Raw genomic sequence first — 21,463 nt, 5'->3', positions numbered from 1 at the left:
GAAAGAAATGGGAGTGACTGAATATGTGGAGGCACCAATCTTCCTTCTCCTTTCACGTTGTTCAAGGGCCTCTATCTAATATGCCCTATTCAAATTCATTTTAGTTAGAATACATGGTCAATGAATACTTGTTAACAGTTTAATGCAATAATCTGTTAGAAAAGGTACCTGAAGACTGATATAAAATGGATTGGCAAAGGAGTAACTAGTCAATCTCTTAATTTTTTTAAATCTGGCAAGCAGTTTCTTTAAGAACAATCCTTTAAGAACAGGATTGAAGAAACAGATACCTGATGAAGAGTACACCAACGATATTTCCTGGTTACCACAAAATAATGATGGTCACCTAAATCCGAATCTCTTTACATATTTGACAAAAACCAGGCAGAGGAGAGAGAAAGTTACTCACAACTCACAACAAACTTTGATTTAAAATATAAGTTAGGAAATAAACATCCCAAACCAGCAAAATGAGCTCTGGGGATTACTCCAGATCGAGAATAAGGTGGCACTGTAGAAAAAAGGTTGTGACAGAGAGTAGAGTGCACTACCAAAAAGAGAGGATCCCATCCTTGGTGGGGAAGTACTGAGACTACATCTGAGACGTGATGGTACAGAGCAATGGCTACTAGCTTATAGCAGGACCCAAAGATGGCAGTCTTAAGAAGGTACTTGCCTAAAGAGGAAAGGGAGGCACCTTGGAACAGGAAGGCATTGTTGGGGACAATGATGATGAAGAAACAGGAGGCAGCAGGCAGCTGAAATTAAAGATCTTAAAATGTCGGGCAGTATCTCTGAATTTAAATACATAAAAAAGGCCTACACCTGTCCCCAAATTGAGCTAATTACTAAACTGAATTTCATTGTACCTATAGAAAAGGAAACTCTTGAACTAAGAACCAAAAAATACACCCCCAAAAGCAGCACTTCCCTACATTAACATGCTGTTGCTGATTAACGAAAATATTAAACATTTAATATTTAAAAAACTGATTGCATTAAAGGGTATTTTCCATTTATTTTAGGAAAGATATAAAAATACTGTAAAATAATGTAAATATTTTAGTATATAGTTAAGTAGAAATACCTTTTTTCTGTTTTTAGGTTCATTTTCCCCCCTAATTTTTATCTTGAAAATTTTTGTACTGAGAGAGAAAATAAGTTTGGCAATAATAGCATGACAATCACATATTCCCCTTCTAAATTAAACTATTAACTTTTTGCCAATTGGCTTTCCCTTGCTCTATCTCTATATATTCGTAATTTTACTTTTATGCATCATTCCTAAAATAAAATTTTCAAAACTCTGACATAAAATAATTCTAATTCGATTAACTTTATTTCATATAAATCTTTGCCAGTCCTAAGAGTGGCTTCTGTTTCACCTCAGCTCATTCCAATAGAAATATACAAATATAATTTCTACCTCCTAGACATGACTAATGAAAAATAACCAAAATTTCATATTCAACTGGGTTTTAAAACTGAGAAAAGATCAACTAATATTATCCTTATGTATATAAAAGGATAGTAATCTAAATGTTTGTAACCTAAAATTCTTAGAAAGGGATGCTGGACACTGATAAAGATGTTATTAACCTAAAATAAAAGAAAACTGTTAATAGTTTAAATAACCATCTAATCTGAACCAATGATTTTTGAAATCATATGTTATAGAGAGATTTAACACATAAAATGGATTAAACAGGTATTTTAGTAGCTACTCTGAATGAAGGGTTGGGGGTTACTACAAATCCTGCGATACTATTATGTATTCTGTTCCTCAGGCACCTTCTCAATCCAGGTAGTATAGTTTGGATACTATCATTTTAACGCAATCACACAGTTTTGCAGTTTTCTAAAATCCTAGTATGCTGACTCTTCAAAATATAGTAAAAACTTTCTTTAGAAATATCAATATTCTTTCAGAAATGAAGAAGGCTTTGGAAATAAAAGTAAACTTTGAAACTCTAATTCATGACAAAATAAATTAGCTTTATTATCTCACTAAATGTATACTTCACAAGTATTTTTTAATTGTTCTATAAAATCATACAACATAACATTTTCAAATATTTGCAAATTCTTCAGCACTCATTAAGACCATTTTATGACCAAAGAAACTATAATAAAATACATAGATGATGGTGCATCAAATGTCAATAATATTGTAATATTAAAATTGCAAGAAAATCAGATGTTATCTTAAGTGTTAATTCAAATCATGATAATGGCCAAAAAACAGACGAGAAATAGAAAACAGCCATTATGATCAAATAAATAAAAATTATAACATATGGGGTACTTTGTACCTTTAGTTTGGTTTTCAAACTCTTCAGATAAGAGGTGGTAGCAACAACCTACACTGCAAACTCCCTTGATTTCAGACTTGGAAGTAAATATTCGCAGGGTGTTTGGAGCAAGATCACCACAAGTGTGTAGACCCACCATCAAACAATCCTTTAAAGACAAGAAGAAAAAGTGAACTTAGACAATTAAAAGGTAGATTAAAAAACAATCCAGGTAAAGATTTTATTTTATTTTAATTTTTAAATTAAAAAAAAAATTTATTTTTAGAATCAGGGTCTTACTATGTTGCCCAGACTGGAATGCAGTGGCTATCTGTAGGAACAATCATATATACCATACCCTCAAATTTCTGGACACAAGCAATCATCCTACTTCAGCCTCCTGAGTAGCTAGGATACCATACCAGGCATCAGGAGAAGAATTTAAATGCCCATTAGAATATATAAAGCCTTTTATAATTATTAAACTTCACCTAGAAAGTATTGTATTTTTTAATTTTCATAATGAATAATTATTTCCTTTATAGGCAAAATGACTGTGATTTCTTATCACTTTTGAGTTTTTTTCAGTGTTTTCAGTTATTTATTCATTTGTATTTTCTCTGATTTCTTTTACAACTAATATTTCTTAACTAGGCAAAGTTAAGATTAGACTAATCAAATGTAGCATGCATTACTAAGACAAACCTGTAATTTGAGACACATTTATATCACACTTTGACCATACTAGTCAATTTTTTTTGCTGATTTCACTTCTTCACAGATTGCCCATCAAAAACCTTATAAAATTGTTATTAAAAAACAAATATAACTAGTGTAAAGTTGGCATTTCTATTCTAACACCAGAAAGCTTAGTTTATTCATTGTATCAAATATGTTATTGAAGATTCAATATGAAAATTTTTGTTCTAAATTTTATAAGATGGCCGGGCGCAGTGGCTCACGCCTGTAATCCTAGCACTCTGGGAGGCCAAGGCGGGTGGATCGCTCAAGGTCAGGAGTTCGAAACCAGCCTGAGCAAGAGCGAGACCCCGTCTCTACTAAAAATAGAAAGAAATTATATGGACAACTAAAAATATATATAGAAATTGGCGCATAGTGGCGCATGCCTGTAGTCCCAGCTACTCGGGAGGCTGAGGCAGGAGGATTGCTTGAGCCCAGGAGTTTGAGGTTGCTGTGAGCTAGGCTGACGCCACAGCACTCACTCTAGCCTGGGCAACAAAGTGAGACTCTGTCTCAAAAAAAAAATAAGTAAATAAATAAATAAATTTTATAACATAAATATTATACAAAAATTCTCCTATAAAATGTTTATTCTAATTAACCAAAGCCTAATTTAAATGTACACACCACACACAAAAAAACAATAGATACAAATGCATACATGCACAGAGGTATAAATTTCTCTCTTTAAGCTTAGTTTAGCTCTCCCTAAAGTTAATACAAGGAAATTCAATCTCATTCTTTATTGTATTCATCACATAGGATTACTTAATAATATTAGCACGTACAAGTTAGGAGAAAAAAAATATGTAATTATCTTATTATTCCAACAGTAAAATATTTAAGTATTGGGTAAGGGTAGGGAGAGGAATAGGAGGTATTGGTTACTTCTGGTTATTAAAGTGCTGATTCACTATAGGACACAAGAAACATTCTACCAGCATATCTTACAGTTTTGATCATATACTTTCAGCAACAGTTTGAGGAAATTAAAAAGTAACAATATACACTAAGCATTTATATGTTTTAAAGTTAAGTTAAAGTAATTGGAGTTGTTTACCCCTAAGAGAAAGTTAAGAATAATCTAATTACTGATTTCATGAATAAGAAAAACAATTAATAAGGACTAACCAGTTTCCTCAAATCTAAAAATATCTGGAAAAAAAACTCCCATTTTAAAAATGGCAAAACACTAGTCAGCTATCAAACAATGTTAAATTTACAAAGAACTCTGGTATCTTTTGTTTATTCATTTCTTTGGAGAAGAATTTCTTAAAAAATATAAGAATGGTAGAATAATACAACTCCAAAGGCTATCTTTTTCGAGACAATGAGTTTGGCCCAATGCTCTCTAGAAGCTCCTTTACAATACTGTTTTAACATACAATGTGGACTTTGTTTAAAATTTACTGTCTTTTAACTACATAAATTGACATAATTTTAAAAAAGTTCAAGCCATGAAGAATACTCAGAAGCTACTCTTGATAAAGAAAATTGCATATTTGGTTACCAAATCTAATTTTAGATATAACTTTGCTCTGGATACCTCTTGACTTCAAATTTAAATTAAAATTTAAAAGTTTTCTTGGACTGTAATTAATTGTAATTAATTTAATTCCTAAATGAAAATGAGAATTTAGCTCACTCACTAGCTTTTCTCCTAGTACTTTTGTTTGATTTAGGAGGCTTGAAATGAATATAGATTATCCCATTATGGAATGTGCTCTTGTCATATTTTAATAGCTGTGAGAATAATGAAAGCATGCTTATGATTTTATTTTCTTGGTCTTTTAGATTAATGTGATCAAATAAGATACATATCTTATTTAAGCTACGATTAAAATTAAATTCAATGTCTTAGAGCATTTTTGTAAATCGAATTAAGTAATTCAAAAGTGAAATCACCTCTAGATCTTTAATAATGTCATGTAGTTCTGAATCAGCAGTGATAAAAGAGGTTAAAGGTAAATATATATTTGATTCACTTGACTTTGATGTCATTTTTCTTCTCTCTTTATTGGTTTCAGACATTTCTCTGTCGAGTATTTGCAATGAAGAAGTAGGCTCTATAGCATTTATAGACAAAAGGTCTATAAGGGAAAAGGTACTTTCAAAACACAAATTTTCTTCTTGATGTGGCTGAGAATGTAGGTTTTCCATTTGTTTTCTGTTGGTAGAAATTACAGAGCCTGAAAAATCTGGCAAAAACTCTGAGGTAGACATCTTTTCTTGCTTTGCAAGACTGTTGTTACATTCTTCCTCGATCTCTGCTTTATATTTAACTTCATTTTGCGCTTTCCTTTCTTTTGTCATTTTTAATGTCAGTCCACTGACATCTGATCTTGCCCGAGCATGACAGAGTTTCCAATGTTTCTTCAATTTCCTGTTTCTCTCCTTAGCTCCATGAGTATTGGTATTTGAGGAATCAATTCCATAAACTTTTAAGCCATACTTCAAGGACAAAAAGGAGCTTAGGTATCCTTTACCGGAACCCAAGTCAATTACCTAAAGTAAGAAAAACAGAATGTATTAAATGATTTTAATCAGATGATAACAGAAAGCATTGTAGATTTTTTTTAAAAGCAAGCAAATGAGTTGTATAATTTATACAACCTATTATTTTTTTTATTTTAGTTTTTTGATTCCTATTAAAAATCAACCACTCTGATCATTTTTATTCAACATTTTTCTAGGGGTTCTAGTCAGCATCGTAAGTCAAGGAAAATAAGTAAAAGACATAAACAATGTAAAGAAAGAAGTAAAAATGTCTTTATTCATAGATGACATGATTGTGTCCACAGAAAATCCTGAAGAATGTGCAAAAAAGCTAACAGTAAGTGAATTTAGCAATGTGTCAGGGTACCATGTCAATTTAAATTAACAATGAACCATCAACATATACAATATAGTAGCAAAGAACAATTAGAGCTTGCTTTAGCAGTCAGAGAAAACCCACAGCGAAGAAATATAGATACTGCATTATAAAATATCTTGATTGTGGAGGTTACATGAGCATATATACATACACACACACACATTAACAAAACTCCAACTGTACAATTAACATGAGTTTATTTATATCTCAATAAAGCTGGGATTATGGAATAATTTTATATATTGGCTAGAAAGTGGTTCGGATTCAATAATATTTGATGAGTAAAAATATTTTGCACAGTAATATTTGTAATGAAAAATCTGTAAAATTAAGGCCACAGGAATAATGACTGAAATCCTTTTCACAAAGTATACATTATTCTTTGTGCCACTTCTATATTTCCCTGCTTTTTCATTGTTTTCCCAAACTAAATGACTGGGTTCTGGTCTTGATTTCTATATAAAATGTGAGTCCAGTTCTTGTAGTCTCTGTCACTCTGCCTCATTCAGACGAGTCTTCCTTTAAGAACCGGACCTTTATCCCATTCTTCTACTCTGTGACTCGCTTAATATCATCCATGCACAGAACCTCTATACAGATTAGCTGACTACCAATTATCTGAACTTTCTGTCTTTAGGGCTCTGTTCTCTCCAGTGGAGTTGCTGTTACCAATTGATGCCTAAACTGCCTGATCTTGTTATGCCTCTTTTACCTCTAAATAAACTATGCATTTGTTCCTCTGGACTCTATTCCCATCTTTATTACTATTAATGGATATTGGCAGGCACCGGAAAGATACTTAGAAATAGTGCTTGCCCCTAAGATTCGGATATGGCACCATGGGAGAAGGTCTGGGTGAGGGTGGGGGTGAGGTACTTGCCCCTTCTACTCCAGCTGAGTATCACTGCAATTGTGAGCCTGTTACTGATACTGATAGATACTGCTTAGGTATGATACTCTGGAGAAAAGGTTGAAAACTAGTATTGTCTTATCTCTTGCCTCTAGCCTCCACCCTAGAGATCTATGTTGCCACAAGTGGATCTGCAAGTTATCATAGTTTTCTAATCATCCTCAAACTCTCCACAACTCTGGGTGAATCCATTGAAAAGAGTCTAGTAACTAAAAAAAAAAAAAATCACAAAAGGGAAAAGTTCCCATTACCCTCACAGATCTTGTAGGGAGAAGAAAAATAACTTGCTATTTTTATAAGCCAGAGATAAGAAAAATAACTTACTATTTTTATAAGCCAATGTGAACAATCATTAATTTTATTTTCAGACATCACTATCTTTCATAAAAGCTATTTTTCAAAATAGGAATGCATCATGAGTCATACACTTTGAAAGAATGCAAGCCCTAAAAACATAATTACTTTGGGTTACTACAATGAGGCAGGTGATCCAGAACACAGCTTTGGAACCCATATCCCAAAAACATGTAGCAGCAAACAGTTTTGCAAAATGTCATCTTCATAATGCTGCCTCAAGTTGGAATGACAACATATCGAAGAGAATTACCCTTAACTTCCATCCATTCCAAAAAGAGTAATTTGTGGCAAAACATTAACAGTCATGTCTTTTTATTATAAATTTGTTATAATTATAGTGTACTGGGAAATGAGAGTATACGTTTAAAAAATCTGATGTTTAAAGGGTCTGATGTTATTATTTAACAACATTTTAAAGACTAGATGATAGTAAAAAATGGAATTTGCAAGATACCAAAAAATAGCAATAGCTTTAACACTTAAAAATATAGGGAAAATATTCTTACTTGCTTTATTCCATAATAAGCAGCAATACTGCTGATCAGCTCTGACATTGCCTGAACTTCATGAGATTTTTTCACATTCATAAACTCAACTGGCTTCACAGTTTCACCTGAATAAAAATAAAACAAAATTAAAATACTGCTATAAATGAACCAAGATTTAATATAAAGTATCAGTTGATGTTCATGTTTTTTTAAAATTAAGCATGAAAATAATACAGAGATTCTATTATGTCTGGATGATACATCTCTATTATCTTAATTGTTATCCATCAAATCTGAACTAATAAAATGAAAAGATTCATAGAACATTATTAAAAAATGTTCCTTACACTCATACACTGCTGGTGGGACTGCAAACTAGTGCAACCCCTGTGGAAAGCATTATGGAGGTATCTTAAACAGATTCAAGTAGACCTGCCATTTGACCCAGCAATCCCATTACTGGGCATATACCCAAAGGAAAAAAGGTCATTCTTTAACAAAGACACATGTACCCGAATGTTTATAGTGGCACAATTCACAATAGCAAAGATGTGGAAACAACCCAAATGCCCATCAATACATGATTGGATTAGTAAGCTGTGGTATATGTATACCATGGAATATTACTCAGCTATAAGGAATGATGAAGATACGACATCTCTATGGTTCTCCTGGAGAGAACTGGAACCCATTATATTAAGTGAAGTATCCCAAGAATGGAAAAACAAGCATCACATGTACTCACCAGAAAATTGGTTCCCCTGATCATCACCTAAATACACATCTGGGAACGACACCAATTGGATGTCAGACTGAGGTGGGGGGCGGGGGAGGGGATGGGGGTATGCCTACACAATGAGTGCATTGCGCACCGTTTGGGGAGTGGTAACACTTGAAGGTGCTGACTCGGGAGGGGGTGGTGGGGAAGGGAGGGATATATACCTACATGATGGGTGCAATGCGCACGACCTGGGGAACAGACACGCCTGGAGCTCTGACTTGGGGGGAAAGGCGGTACAGGAGCAACGTATGTAACCTGCAATTCTGTATCTCCCATAACAAGATGAAATAAAAAAAATAAATAAATAAAATAAAATATTTTAGTTGTCTTTAAAAAAAAAAAATGTTCCTTGACACAGTAAGCAATTAACTATAAAAGAAAAGACTAAAAATTTGGACACAAAAGAAATTTCTGTCATCAAAAGACAACATTAAGGGAGCAAAAAAGCAAGCCACAAATTGGGGGAAGGTATTTCCAATACACATATCTATATAAAACTTATATCTAAGAATAAAACAAAACAAACTCTTACAAATCAATAAGAAAAAGACCACCCAACAGAAAAATTGGCATAAAACTTGAACACTCATTTCACTACCTGTGCTGTCCAATACAGTAGCTATTAACCATATGTGATTATTTAAATTTACATTTAAGAAAGCTTAAATCAAATAAAATTTCAAATTAAGATTCTGACCTGCACTAGCCACATTTGAAGTATTCAACGATCACATGTGGCTAGTTTCTACTATACTGAGCAGCACAGCTACAGAACATTTCCATCACTGCAGAATGTTCTACAGAATAGCTCTTTAGAGTATATACTGTATACTAGATATAAAAGTATATTAAAATGGCCAAAGGGCATATGACAAGGTAGTCAACATGATTAGTTATTTTGGAGTTGGGTGGTGGGGAATTGAAATAAAGGGCTGGGACGGTTATTATGGCATAACAGAGTTCACATTTGAGAATGCCAAGGTGTAGACTTAACCTGGGATCACCACACTGGGACACTGGGTTTCAACAAGGTCTTTCCAAGTGTAAGTGGTGGTTACTTAGGGTCCTGTAGATGGCAGGCAGCACCTTCTTGGTAATATAGAGAGGGCAGTTTAGGACATGGTCTCTGCAAGAGAGGTTTGGATTCCACAATGGATGTAATGCCATTCTGCTGGCAGATACTAACCTAGCAAACAAATTCTCTAGAATGGAGAATATAGACCCCCAACTCCCACCTATCACCAACATGCACCCCTATTTGGCTAAGTCAACTCTTTCTTATATGGGTACAAGGCAGAGTCTATCTCGACCTTGAATGGTGCTTTTGCTGTTTGTTCCTGACAGGGATACAATGCCCTTGTTCACCTTGATGCCCAAATATGGTCCTTAAACTTTATAAATCGGGAGAAGGTCCAAGGATGCTATCCCAGAGGGACATCCTAGTGGGATGCTATCCCACTCATTTATTGCCAGTCAGCAGCAGTTGGGACAGAATGCTAGTTCTCGTTAGTGCTAGTAGACTATGGTTCCCATAGTAATGTTGCCGGTGAACTCATTTACAGCCAGAATGCCTTTACCAAGAGCCATGACTCAGTAAATAGCCTTTCTTTTGTCAAAGAAGGAACACTGAAATAATTTTGCTTAAAATGGCTAGAGAGATAAAAGAAGAAATAAAAATAATAATGAAAGAATTGGACTCAAAGGGAAAAATCGAGAACGTTACAATGGAGAACTCCAGTGGAAATACCTTTACCAAGTGAGCAAATTTAGTGTTTACCACTAATGGGACAAAATTACATGTACTTCCTAATACTATACATGCAAAAGGAATCACTTAAGTAGTATACTGTCAAAAATATATAGCCTGAATCTAATCATGGGAAAAAAATCAAACAAATCTGGTCTATATGCATCAAAGGTATCAGTATCAGAAAAAATGAAAGAAAGCGTGAGGACCTATTCCAGGTTGAAGAAATTAAAGAGACATGCCAACTAAATGTCAGGCGTGAGCCTAGATTGATTTCTGTATTTAAAAAATGAGTATAAAGGATACTTTTGAAAAAGATTAGAGAAACTTGAATATAGACTACATATTAGACAATACTACTGTATCAATGATAAATTCCTGAATGTGCTAATATACTATGGGATATGTAGGAAAATGTTCTAATGAGATACATGCTTAAGTATCTGGACGTAAAGTGTTATGATATCTATGGGGCAAAATGTTAACACGTGCTGAATCTAGGCAAAAAGTATACAGGGTTCATCGTATTATCTTTATAACTTTTCTGTACGTTTAGAACTCAAAATAAAAAGGTAGGAAAATAATGAGGATCAAATGAGATAACAGATAAAAAGCTTTGTGGAAGATAAAGAGGATCTGAGATTCATTATTTTATTATTAATATAATAATTCATATTTGATTCATTATTATTAAAACTGGTTCCTTACCTCAATATTGAAGAGTAGTTTTTTTTTCCCCACAGGAGTCTTCTTATCTCTGCATTTAATTGGAATGTATTGTCTATTTACATTTAATATAATTATTGATATGGTTGAGTTTTAATCTCATATTGCTATTTAATTTTTATTTGTACCATCATCGCTCTTTGACACTCATGTTTCTCCCCTACAATCCCTACTCCCCTTCTACTCTTCCCACCTTCTTCCCAAAACACAGGCCATGGAGAACATTAGCATACTATAACAAAAATAAATGTAAGGATTTTGTAACTTGTAGTAGCCCCCTGTGTTTGAAGGGCAGGAACTATCTGAAGTAAAGGTTGCCAGGGGCTAATGTAGGAAAAAATGTAGAGATCTCTCAGTCACTCTGTTTAACACAGTATAAAAGAAAATCTACTCTTATAGGCATAAGCTATTTGTCAGCCTATATGATATAAGGTCTAACAATAAATTAAGAATATTTTGGAAAGATATTCATATATGAACAATATATTGCTTCTAAGTATCTACATACATACACAACACAAATACACATACCAGTTCTCTGTTTTTCATTTCCTTGAAGGGCTACAAGCAGCTGTTCAAAAGGAGTACATATTCCCAAGTTTTGAATGGAATAATATTTTGCAGCCAGAGCAAATGCTTCCACACTCACCAACTTCTGAGAAGTTTCACAAAATATTTTGGGAAAATCAGTCATACCTAAAAAAAGTTAGTTTAAAAAAGAGTCTTTAGTCATAATTAAATAACTAATAGTTAATTTGTATCTTATTAAAAAGCAATACATGAACTGAACTGAATTTTAAATATTTTCATTTCATTTCATGTGAAGTTTGGCAATATCTCTAAAGGTTTCATTAATATTTATTATTTAAATAATTAGCTATTTGTAGCAGCAAATTTTCTCTCAATATTTTATATAATTATACATTTAAACTCCAAATTAAAATTAAAATTTGGTCTTTTTTTTGGTTCCAATAACCAAAAAAAAAAGGAAGAAAGAAAAAAAAAGGAAGATTAAAATCTGAACAATAATATAATTTTAAATTTGTGAATGGTCCTGGCTGACCCACAACTGTGCATTTAAAGGTGGTCAGCTCATGTAACACTGTAACTCCCTGTCCACACTGCATGCGGAACAACAATATCTCCAGTGGTATAAAAGTTACTATAAAACTGTCCCTGCATCATTTGGACCATACAGACTGGGTAGGGGGTCGAGGGTGTGTGTGGTATGTGCATGCACTCAATGAACTATCAGTATGAGTGCCAAAACTAATCAGGTTATGATCTGGTGAAAACAGCTAATGTTCTGACCATGGTCAGTTTTAGACCAGACATTCTATAAGTTTAGTACAGTAACTGTCAATATGCCAAATACTCATGAATTTAGAATAGTTTAGTAAACTGTGAATATCCAGTGCCCCTCACCGTATGATCATACACCCTTCTGAACTCAGGTGTGGCTACATCTTGCCAAGGTGAACTGTACCATTTTCAGGCAAAAGTTTTAAGAGTATCAGAAGATTCACTACTCTTTTTTTCCCCAGCTCTATAATTGAAGAAGCATGTGTCAAGATAGAACCTTCTTCAGCCTAAGTCCCTGAGTGACTGTAACAAGGATAGCACTGCTCTCAAACTACAACGGACAGACAGCATATGTAAAAAGTAAACTTCACTGCTTTCAGTCAGTTGAGTTGTTAGGCTTATTACTGCAGCATAACCCTGCCTATTCTGATGGATACACATAGCCACACTACAGATTTGCTCAATCTTATTTTTCTATTGGCATTTTTAAGGTATGCTAATTTATTTAAGAGAGTTAAAAGAAGGCATTCCAATATGACTGTAGTGGTTCAAAGAAACTCTTTGGACAGTTAAGCCCATTCACTAAAAATTATTAATATTTTTAATAATTCAAATAAATACATCCAGTGGTTAAATTAAACATGTAAAACATTCACCTATGAAAGCATGGTGCAATCCAGGGAACAATTTTGGTTCTACTAAAAAAAACAAAAAAACAAAAACAAAAACAAAAACAAAGACACCCATACTATATGCTATGATGTCTTCTCTAGCATAGCTGCGCCTCCATAGTTACTTTTGTTATTATAAAAATATACTTAAACACAAAGAATAATGATGCTACTTGACAAAACTTGAAAGCAAGACAACTAATGAAGGTGTGCAGAATTCTGAAAAAAAAACTACATATTTAAACTAATATATTTTTAAAGCTAATATCTATTAAGTTGGTGGTGACAATGTTTACCAAATCCATTAGTAAGAATAAAATCATAAGAGATGTGCAACTTCCATTTCTGGATCAACTAAACAGAAATTTAAATTACAAAATTACTAGAGTGAATTTATTTAAGATACATTTTGTGTATTATATGAAGTACTGTGGACATTTTACAAACTGAATTTACTAACCCAGCCAAAGTAATAAAATCCGCTCAAAATATTTAGGCATGCTACAAAAGGGAAAACTCAGTCAACTATTAAGTGAGACTCTCAGGTTTAAGGGCAGTCTCAACATCCCCCGGTTCCAGGGCAGCAATTTCTTAGAGTGTGATAGAATAAGAGTATTAAATCTCAAAGTGCAGAGGGACCATCATAATAGTCAGTTATTGGACAATGTTGCCAACAGAAATGTGATGTTTCTGTTGGAAAAGTAAGGTTCAAATCAACTTAACTATCCTACTGAAAATACTTGAAAAAATTCCAATCCAACTTGAATTAAATGCTGTTAATTTGCTTTCAATTATAGGCCTCTTAGGAATTTCATTAATTTGAAGCTCTAAATTGCAATATTATCTTTTCAACAATGATTATTTAAAAAGAATGGTGTTCTGATTCAGTCCAATAGTTTAGGTTATTTACGGCTAACACTAGTTCACTCATAGTCTAGAACTCTGTGAAAAAAATTTTTGATTCATGGAAATATAGCTGCTATACTTTGTTTTCAAGTGATCCAGCCTACAACTTGCATTACTTGCTACTTTAGAGATTGAGAGAGGAGGGAGGGATAGGGTGGGGGAGGGGGGAGACAGAGAAAGGGGGGGGGAGAGAAAAGTGTGGATGATCTAGTCTTTACTTCCATTTCTGAAACAGTATGTGAGAAAATTATGGGGCAATGATAATGGTGTTAATAGTTCTCACAGTGCTTGCCTAGGTAGTTGTATAATCAGTTTGGGTTTGGCAACTAGCAAAAGAGAAACCCCAGTGCTACTTAACTTATATTTAGTTAATTATAATTTTTAACACAGGGAAAGCTTTCTTTTTAGATTTGCTGCCCATTATACCTGCATATTCTGTGACTTGATTATTTTGCCCATAGCTCCCTCTACTGGAAGTTCCAGTTCTGCTTTATTATATGCTTTATTTGTAGTCTTTACCTTAGTCTTATTTTTTGCACACACCGTATCACTATTCTATAGAGGTTTCTCATAAGATAGATTATAAGACAGGTCCTTATACAACAGGTTAATTGGGCAACAGGGAGGGAGGGGAAGAAAAAGGCAAGGGAGGTTATTTTCTATATATATGAGACCAGGATATCTCTAAGTTCATTTTGTTTGTTTGTTTTTTATAGCAGAGACCAATGTACAAGGAAAGATAGAAAAGTCATATATATACATGTTAGATTATGAAAATATTAAGGTAGAAAAATGCATAATAAAATTTCAAAAATAATTGTCTGCTATTGTACTTGAATGTTACACAGCACTTTAAGGAAGAGAGTACTGTCAGGGTTTACAATAACTCGTATCTATTACTGCTAACATTTACTGCATGTATACTATGTGCCAGTTTTATAAACTAGTTACACAGTGCTCTTATCCCCATTTACAGTGGAAAAAACTGAGACCTAGGGAAGCTGTAATGTATCCAAGTTGGCACAAACACTAGGTGGCAGGGCAGGTGAACCAAGGCAGTTTAACTTCAGACCTGGTTCTTAATTCCCACATTCCATTAGCATGCTACAGTAGTAAGTATAGTGGACAATAAAGAAAATCAGTCAAGACAGCAATAAAGAAAAGTAGTAGGCAGACTTGACCATCAAAACCAAGTCTGGCAAGAATATCCTCTACCAGAGGTCGCTACATGGTAGCATCTTACGGCATTTCACACTCACTCTATCTTCTTAATTATTCTATTTTCTTCACTCCCCTCAACACCTCCCTTTCCATCAGAAGTAATCTTAAGGTTTCAAGAAATTAAAAAGTAATATATAAAATAATTAATAAGTCTTTGAAAAGGGAATAAAATATTTTTGTAAGATTTTATTGTGGTCAGCCGGGCACGGTGGCTCACACCTGTAATCCTAGCACTCTGGGAGGCTGAGGTGGGTGGATCGTTTGAGCTCAGGAGTTCGAGACCAGCCTGAGCAAGAGCGAGACCCCGTCTCTACTAAAATAGAAAGAAATTATATGGACAACTAAAATATGTATAAAAAGTATTAGCCGGGCATGGTGGTGCATGCCTGTAGTCCCAGCTACTCAGGAGGCTGAGGCAGGAGGATCGCTTGAGCCCAGGAGTTTGAGGTTGCTGTGAGCTAGGCTGAGGCCACGGCACTCTAGCCCGGGCAACAGAGTGAGACTCTGTCTCAAAAAAAAAAAAAGATTTTATTGTGGTCTATTTCTAGAAACAAAATGACCCTACTGCTTCATGCCAACTTGTAAAGCAATAATACATTGCACACAGCATAAATGAATGAATGACAGCAATCTTTCAATACACTTACTATTGTAGCATCATCAACTACATACACAAGGAGAAACAAAATCTCCTAAAACTCTGTGAAGGTAGTAATCACTACAACTTCTATAGGTCTGCTGAAACTGTTAGGCATAAAAACCTCATCGCAGCTCAAATGTTCGTAATCTCAGGATGAAACAAGAGTGATTTAGATGTAACCACAATGTTTGTACTCCCATAATATCCTGAAATAAATAAACAAAAAAAAGAAAAAGGAAAAAAAAAAGGAGTGATTTAGAACATTTAGAATGTGATATAAGATAAAATGCAATTATGTGCTAAATTTTGAGATTTAACTGTGTTACAGGGGTTAGGGGAAAGGTTACTACTGTCATTATCACACAGCCCTAGATCTGTTCTATGGTTCCGTAATTCAAGAATAAATCAACAGTGTCCCCTTAATAATAATCTTCACGAGGACATAGAAATATTTTGTATTCATTTCTACATGAATGTCCCACAGATGTCTTCAATTCAAAAGGTTCAAAACTGAACTGTAAGTTCTCATGCTCCCAAAACCTTTCCCTTCTTCTATTTTCTGTCGTGTTTAATAGCCTATCACTCTCAGTGACCTTTACATTATCTTAAGTGCTTCTTGTGCCTTCAATCCACATGCCCAGCCACTCATCAACCCTGATGTAAACTTGTCTCTCCTTTAGAACCTCCTTCCCTTATCACTGCTGTAGTTCAAACCCTATTAATGCTCACCAATGACACTGCAATAGCTTCACAGTTGATTTTTTCCAAGGTAAAATTGAACCTGAATAAAGCTAATTTGTTACAACTTATGATGCATCTATGAGACATAGTGTTTTATCATTTATAGCACATATGGACAACAAATGTTCAATGTGGGTTTAAGGGGGCTCAGCAATTCCCAGTCAGAATTCTACTCAGATGTCATATGGGATGAGCTTATCTCGGGCTTTGTTCTAATTTTTTCCTCTCAGACCATCTATCCCATGTGTTTTCATGGCTCACTCTGACTTCCTTCAGGTCTTTGCTCAAATGTCACCATTTCATGAAAACTTCTCTGACAATCTTATTTCAAATTGCAACCCCACTGAACTCTTATCACCCTCCAAACTTTTATTAATTTTTATAGCATTTATCACTACCTGATATAGCATGTAAGATCCAAGAGGACAAAGATTTTTATTCAGAATTGTATCCCCAGAACCTAGAATAATATCTGGCACATAGGAGGTACTCAGTGAATGAATGATTGAGCAAGAATTAGGGTTTGAACTCTGGTTCTCAGAATGTCTATCCCTGTGGCCATGAGCAATTTCTTTACCTGCTCTAGGACTCAATTTCTTTATCTATAAAATGGGGGAAAATACTTATTTTATAGTGTTGTTTTAGGGAATTCACACACATATACCTTTGTATATATGTATGCATTCATATACACATGAGTAAGTAATTATGTATGTATTTCACTTAAATCTAAATTTAATTTAATTTAAATGTAAGTATGTGTTTAAATACACATACAAGTATATATTTATTGTAATTTTATTTTTAATATATATTCCTAACACACAGCCTAGAGCACATAATAGACAACCCTCAAACCATGAAGTACAAATTAAGTACTTCAACTTTGCTAGAATAAAGGATAGAAAATATTCAAATATCTAGGGCCAGAACATCATACAGGCTACTAGAGAAGAACTTGAAATAAAGATCAATAAAGATATTTAGCTTCTAAACGTGGGGCCTACTAGGTAGGAGAAAGGAGATTTGGGCTCTGGAGACCAGCCTGAGCAAGAGCGAGACCCTGTCTCTACTAAAAAATAGAAAGAAATTATCTGGACAGTTAAAAATTTATATAGAAAAATTAGCTGGGCATGGTGGTGCATGCCTGTAGTCCCAGCTACTCGGGAGGCTGAGGCAGGAGGATTGCTTGAACTCAGGAGTTTGAGGTTGCTATGAGCTAGGATGACACCACAGCACTCTACTCAGGGCAACAGAGTGAGACTCTGTCTCAAAAAAAAAAAAAAAAAAAAAAAAAAAGTATAGATTACTAAGAAGGTAATTGAGAAAGTAAAATTAAGTCATATCTCTCTCTTAAAACAACTTTATTTTTTTTACTTTTTGCATTTCATTGAGTTTAATTTCATCTTACATTCTTATTGTAAACCCTATTATTTACATTGTAACATTAATTCAAAATAGATGTACCTATTCTACTCTCTCTTAACACAATTTAGTTATAATCAATTGCCAAGTAAAAAGAATGAGCAAAAGGAATTTGCACTAACTATATACTTTTCTCTGCCTAACTCCTACCATACCTCTACCAGATCTTCTTTGCTTCCTTAATTTTTTGTATTGATGTGTATAATTCATAAAAATCAGGTCAACTTTATTTTCAGGCCATTATCCAAGGTGACAGTTATGCAGACAATAAACAAATAAAATGTCAACCTAAACTTTAAATTCTCCATTTTGCAATGATCATGTAAGAGGGAAGAATTAAGTTTCAGTAACTGTCATTGGTATCAGTCTCAAGATACTGGTCTGATTAACTCTTTGGCTGAATCTGAAATGCAGTTTTTACTCACTGAAGAAGGGACTATTTTCAGCACTTGATAAAGATTAGTTAAATAAGTGTTTAAAAATATAAATATTTCTTAATAAGAAATCAAACGTTACAAAAAAAAAGAATGAGTACAAATGTTGGTCTAAATCCAGGTGAATTAAACAATGTTTTAATACTAGTAATGCTTTCAACCAGCAGTTCTTATCCTGAGGTCTAAGAGCTGAGGAGACCTATGAATCACCTAAAGCTGTGTGTAAAGTTTTGTGTCTATTTGTGCTTGTATGTGCCCTTTTTTGAGGAAGAGCTTCCATAACATTCATCTAAATCATCCATTTAATGGGATTTGTGACCTAAGATATTAAGAATCACTATCTTTCAACAGTTTACTCACCTTTCAATCTTCCACAATATTAATATTATGACAAACAATTCAGTTAAGTATTTTTCCTTTGGCTTCTAGGGATTATTTTAAATATTCAAAATATGAAAACACGAAAACTAAGCAGTGAATACTTAAACAATTTATGATTATTCTTTCTTCAGTAGTAGACAGCCATTAATTCCTAATATAAAGTTCATATTTCTAAAGTTAGTCTAACATTGAAATGATAACTTTTTTCTCTCCAGTATTTTTATTATTAAACAGATCTTCTTTTACTGTTGATAATTTAAATTACTAGGCTGAGTTTTTTAGACAACATATACCAAACAAAAATTAGAAATAATTTAAGATACCAAACATACAGGTCAATCTGTTCCATTTTATAAAATATATGTTAATAATAGTAATTGGTTTTAATAAATTTGCATGATCTAGGCTTAAATCCATAATGAAGGCAAGCTTATTCTAGGTATGTGTGTGTGTATGTGTGTGTTAACTGTCAACATTGAAATGTTGGCTAAAAAAAAAAATGTAAGCACCGTATTGGTTAACTGAGACATGTTCATAAGCCACATGAGTCTGGAGATGGCTATTTTTGTTCTTCTGCCACAAATGAACATCCTAGGCAGGTACTTCTTAGGTAGAAAACTGAGGCCTATAATTAAATGTCCTGTGTAAAACAACACAACTAATTAGAGTCAGAAATGGATTAGAACCAGACTCTTGGTCTAGTCTGCCTCTACCTGAGAGGAGCAGAGTATGGAGAAGATGGCTAATATTTATTAGATGTCCACTCATTTAGGTGCTAGGTTTAACATGTATCTTAATTGCTTTTATACAAATCTTTCAGGCAAGAATTATGATTCCCATTTTTCAAATAAGGAAACTGAGGCTCAAAGGCTTAACAGACTCGTACAACATTATACAACACTAAAGTCAGAACCAGGATTCAAAACTGTAAGTGACTAACACCAAAATCCATATTCTTTCCATGCTGCCTCCAATTTGCTTACAATAGTTGCCACGTTTCCACCTGGAGAACAGTTAGTAGATAAGGTCAGAAGGTGAAGAACTTTATTTTGTGGGAAATGGAGACCTACTGATGGCTTTTCAGCAAAAGAAAGACAAAATCAGAATTATGATTTCCATTTTATGATTTTAAAAATAAATCTGAGAGCAGTTTGAATGGTAACACTACTGATATATAGAGTCTAAAAGCAAAACAACATCTAGAAAGTTATTGCAAAAATTCTGTTGCAAGATTTAAAAAGGAGAGGGGACACTGGACTATTTGCTATGGGAATGGAAGTAGCAAAAGAAATGAAGAAAGAATAGTCAGCAGATTATGAGCCTATTAACAGGAATAACGATAATGCCATTTATAGAAGGAGCTATTAAATCACTGAGGTGATGAGATGAAAACAAAATAAATGCAGACCCAAGTAGTCATGAAACCATGTAGGCAAGTCTTTGTTTTTTTTAAACCGGGGAGAAATTTAAATCATGCTCAGTGATGATGACAGGTAATCATAACTGCAGGCTTCCAGTGAAAAATTAACGATTTGAAATAATAATAAAAAGTAAATATATAAACAAATAGAGGGCAATCAAATTTATTCTGATTGGCTAACCATAGGAAAACATTAGTCTAGTTAAGGAGATTAAAAACATGCAATAGATGAAAGTAATCTCCAATCTCCATGAATTTTGTTTGACTGAGTTTCTAAGAATCGAAAGATACGGAAACAGGGGAAGTAGAGGAGGAGATACCATTAAAAACTAGAATATAAATTCAAGTTATAAACGATCTCATCTAAAAAGAACATCTGAAAGCACTTTCCATATGTCAAATAGACAAAGTATTATGACAAATTATCCTTGAATCTCGAAGATTTGTTTACATTGTTGCTCTCCCTTACTTATGATTATAGAAGCTCCCCAGGAATGAGGTTGACACTGGTCACTATCTTGTAATGTGATTTTTATTTTCACAATTGAAGTCTCCTAAAAAGACCCAGAAAAATTGAAAAAGGAGTTCAGAAAAATATATAAGGCAAGTGAATAAATAAAAGTTACATACAACATAGTGAAACACATCACACTAATTATTTCTCTGTTGTGTTCTCACTTTCTGTTTCCAACAACATGTTTTATGCCTTCATGTGTTTCAAATTAAACATGAGTGCAATTCCAATGCACCCAATGACCACCACCACCAACAATAAAAACTACTTAGGCTGGCCAAGAAGAAACTTAATCTATTAAGATGCAACAAAAATAATTTAAAGGAAAGCTTGATAAAAAAAATCTATCATAGGCATATACTTTCTGTGTTGTTCAATTAAAATGATAGTAAATTAATTATACAGATCATCACCAAAAGTAACCAATTCTATAAACATTTATTCAGTACCCAATCCTGGTAGGGATCATTTGAGCAAGAATAAGAAGAAACAAGAGAAGCAGCATATGGCCTCAAGAAGCTGAAAGAAGAATCAAAAGGCCCTGGAGGCTCAGGCAGTAGAGGAGCCCTAGACTTTGGCAAAGTCATCAAGGATGGCTTTCCAGGCACAGAAACTAGAGTTAGAGCTCATTAGGTTTGCCACAGCTGATTATAAGTAACATTATAGGAGATTAACTTTGAGGCAAACACAGTAGTGAGCGCTTGTATTCCCAGCCACTCAAGGGGCAGAGGCGAGAGGGACTGCTTGAGCCTAAGGAGCCTAAGGAGTTCGAGGCTGCAGCTGCAGTGAGCTATTATCGTGCCACTTGTGCCACTGCACTCCAGCTTGGGCAAGAGAGTGAGACCACCCCCCATCTCTTTAGGAATAAAAAAAAAAGAATTGACTTTTAAAT

The 21,463-nt window shown here is 33.9% G+C and overlaps 1 protein-coding gene across 1 annotated transcript in view; it reads right to left on the bottom strand.

Annotated features, from left to right (window-relative positions):
* Positions 1–21,463, bottom strand: part of METTL25 (methyltransferase like 25) — an 82,639-nt gene that overhangs the window by 55,988 nt on the left and 5,188 nt on the right. The window contains exons 2-5 of the mRNA XM_069490338.1: positions 11,448–11,612; positions 7,681–7,787; positions 4,938–5,537; positions 2,313–2,460 (exon numbers count right to left, since the gene is read on the bottom strand). Coding sequence (XP_069346439.1) covers positions 2,313–2,460; positions 4,938–5,537; positions 7,681–7,787; positions 11,448–11,612 — 1,020 coding nt within the window. The remainder of the gene's footprint in view (positions 1–2,312; positions 2,461–4,937; positions 5,538–7,680; positions 7,788–11,447; positions 11,613–21,463) is intronic.

This window comes from Eulemur rufifrons, chromosome 16 (assembly GCF_041146395.1).
Source record: "Eulemur rufifrons isolate Redbay chromosome 16, OSU_ERuf_1, whole genome shotgun sequence".
In the NCBI taxonomy this organism is placed as follows: Eukaryota; Metazoa; Chordata; class Mammalia; order Primates; family Lemuridae; genus Eulemur; species Eulemur rufifrons.
Note: the sequence above shows the minus strand (reverse complement) of the source record. Positions and strands in the feature narration are given on the sequence as shown.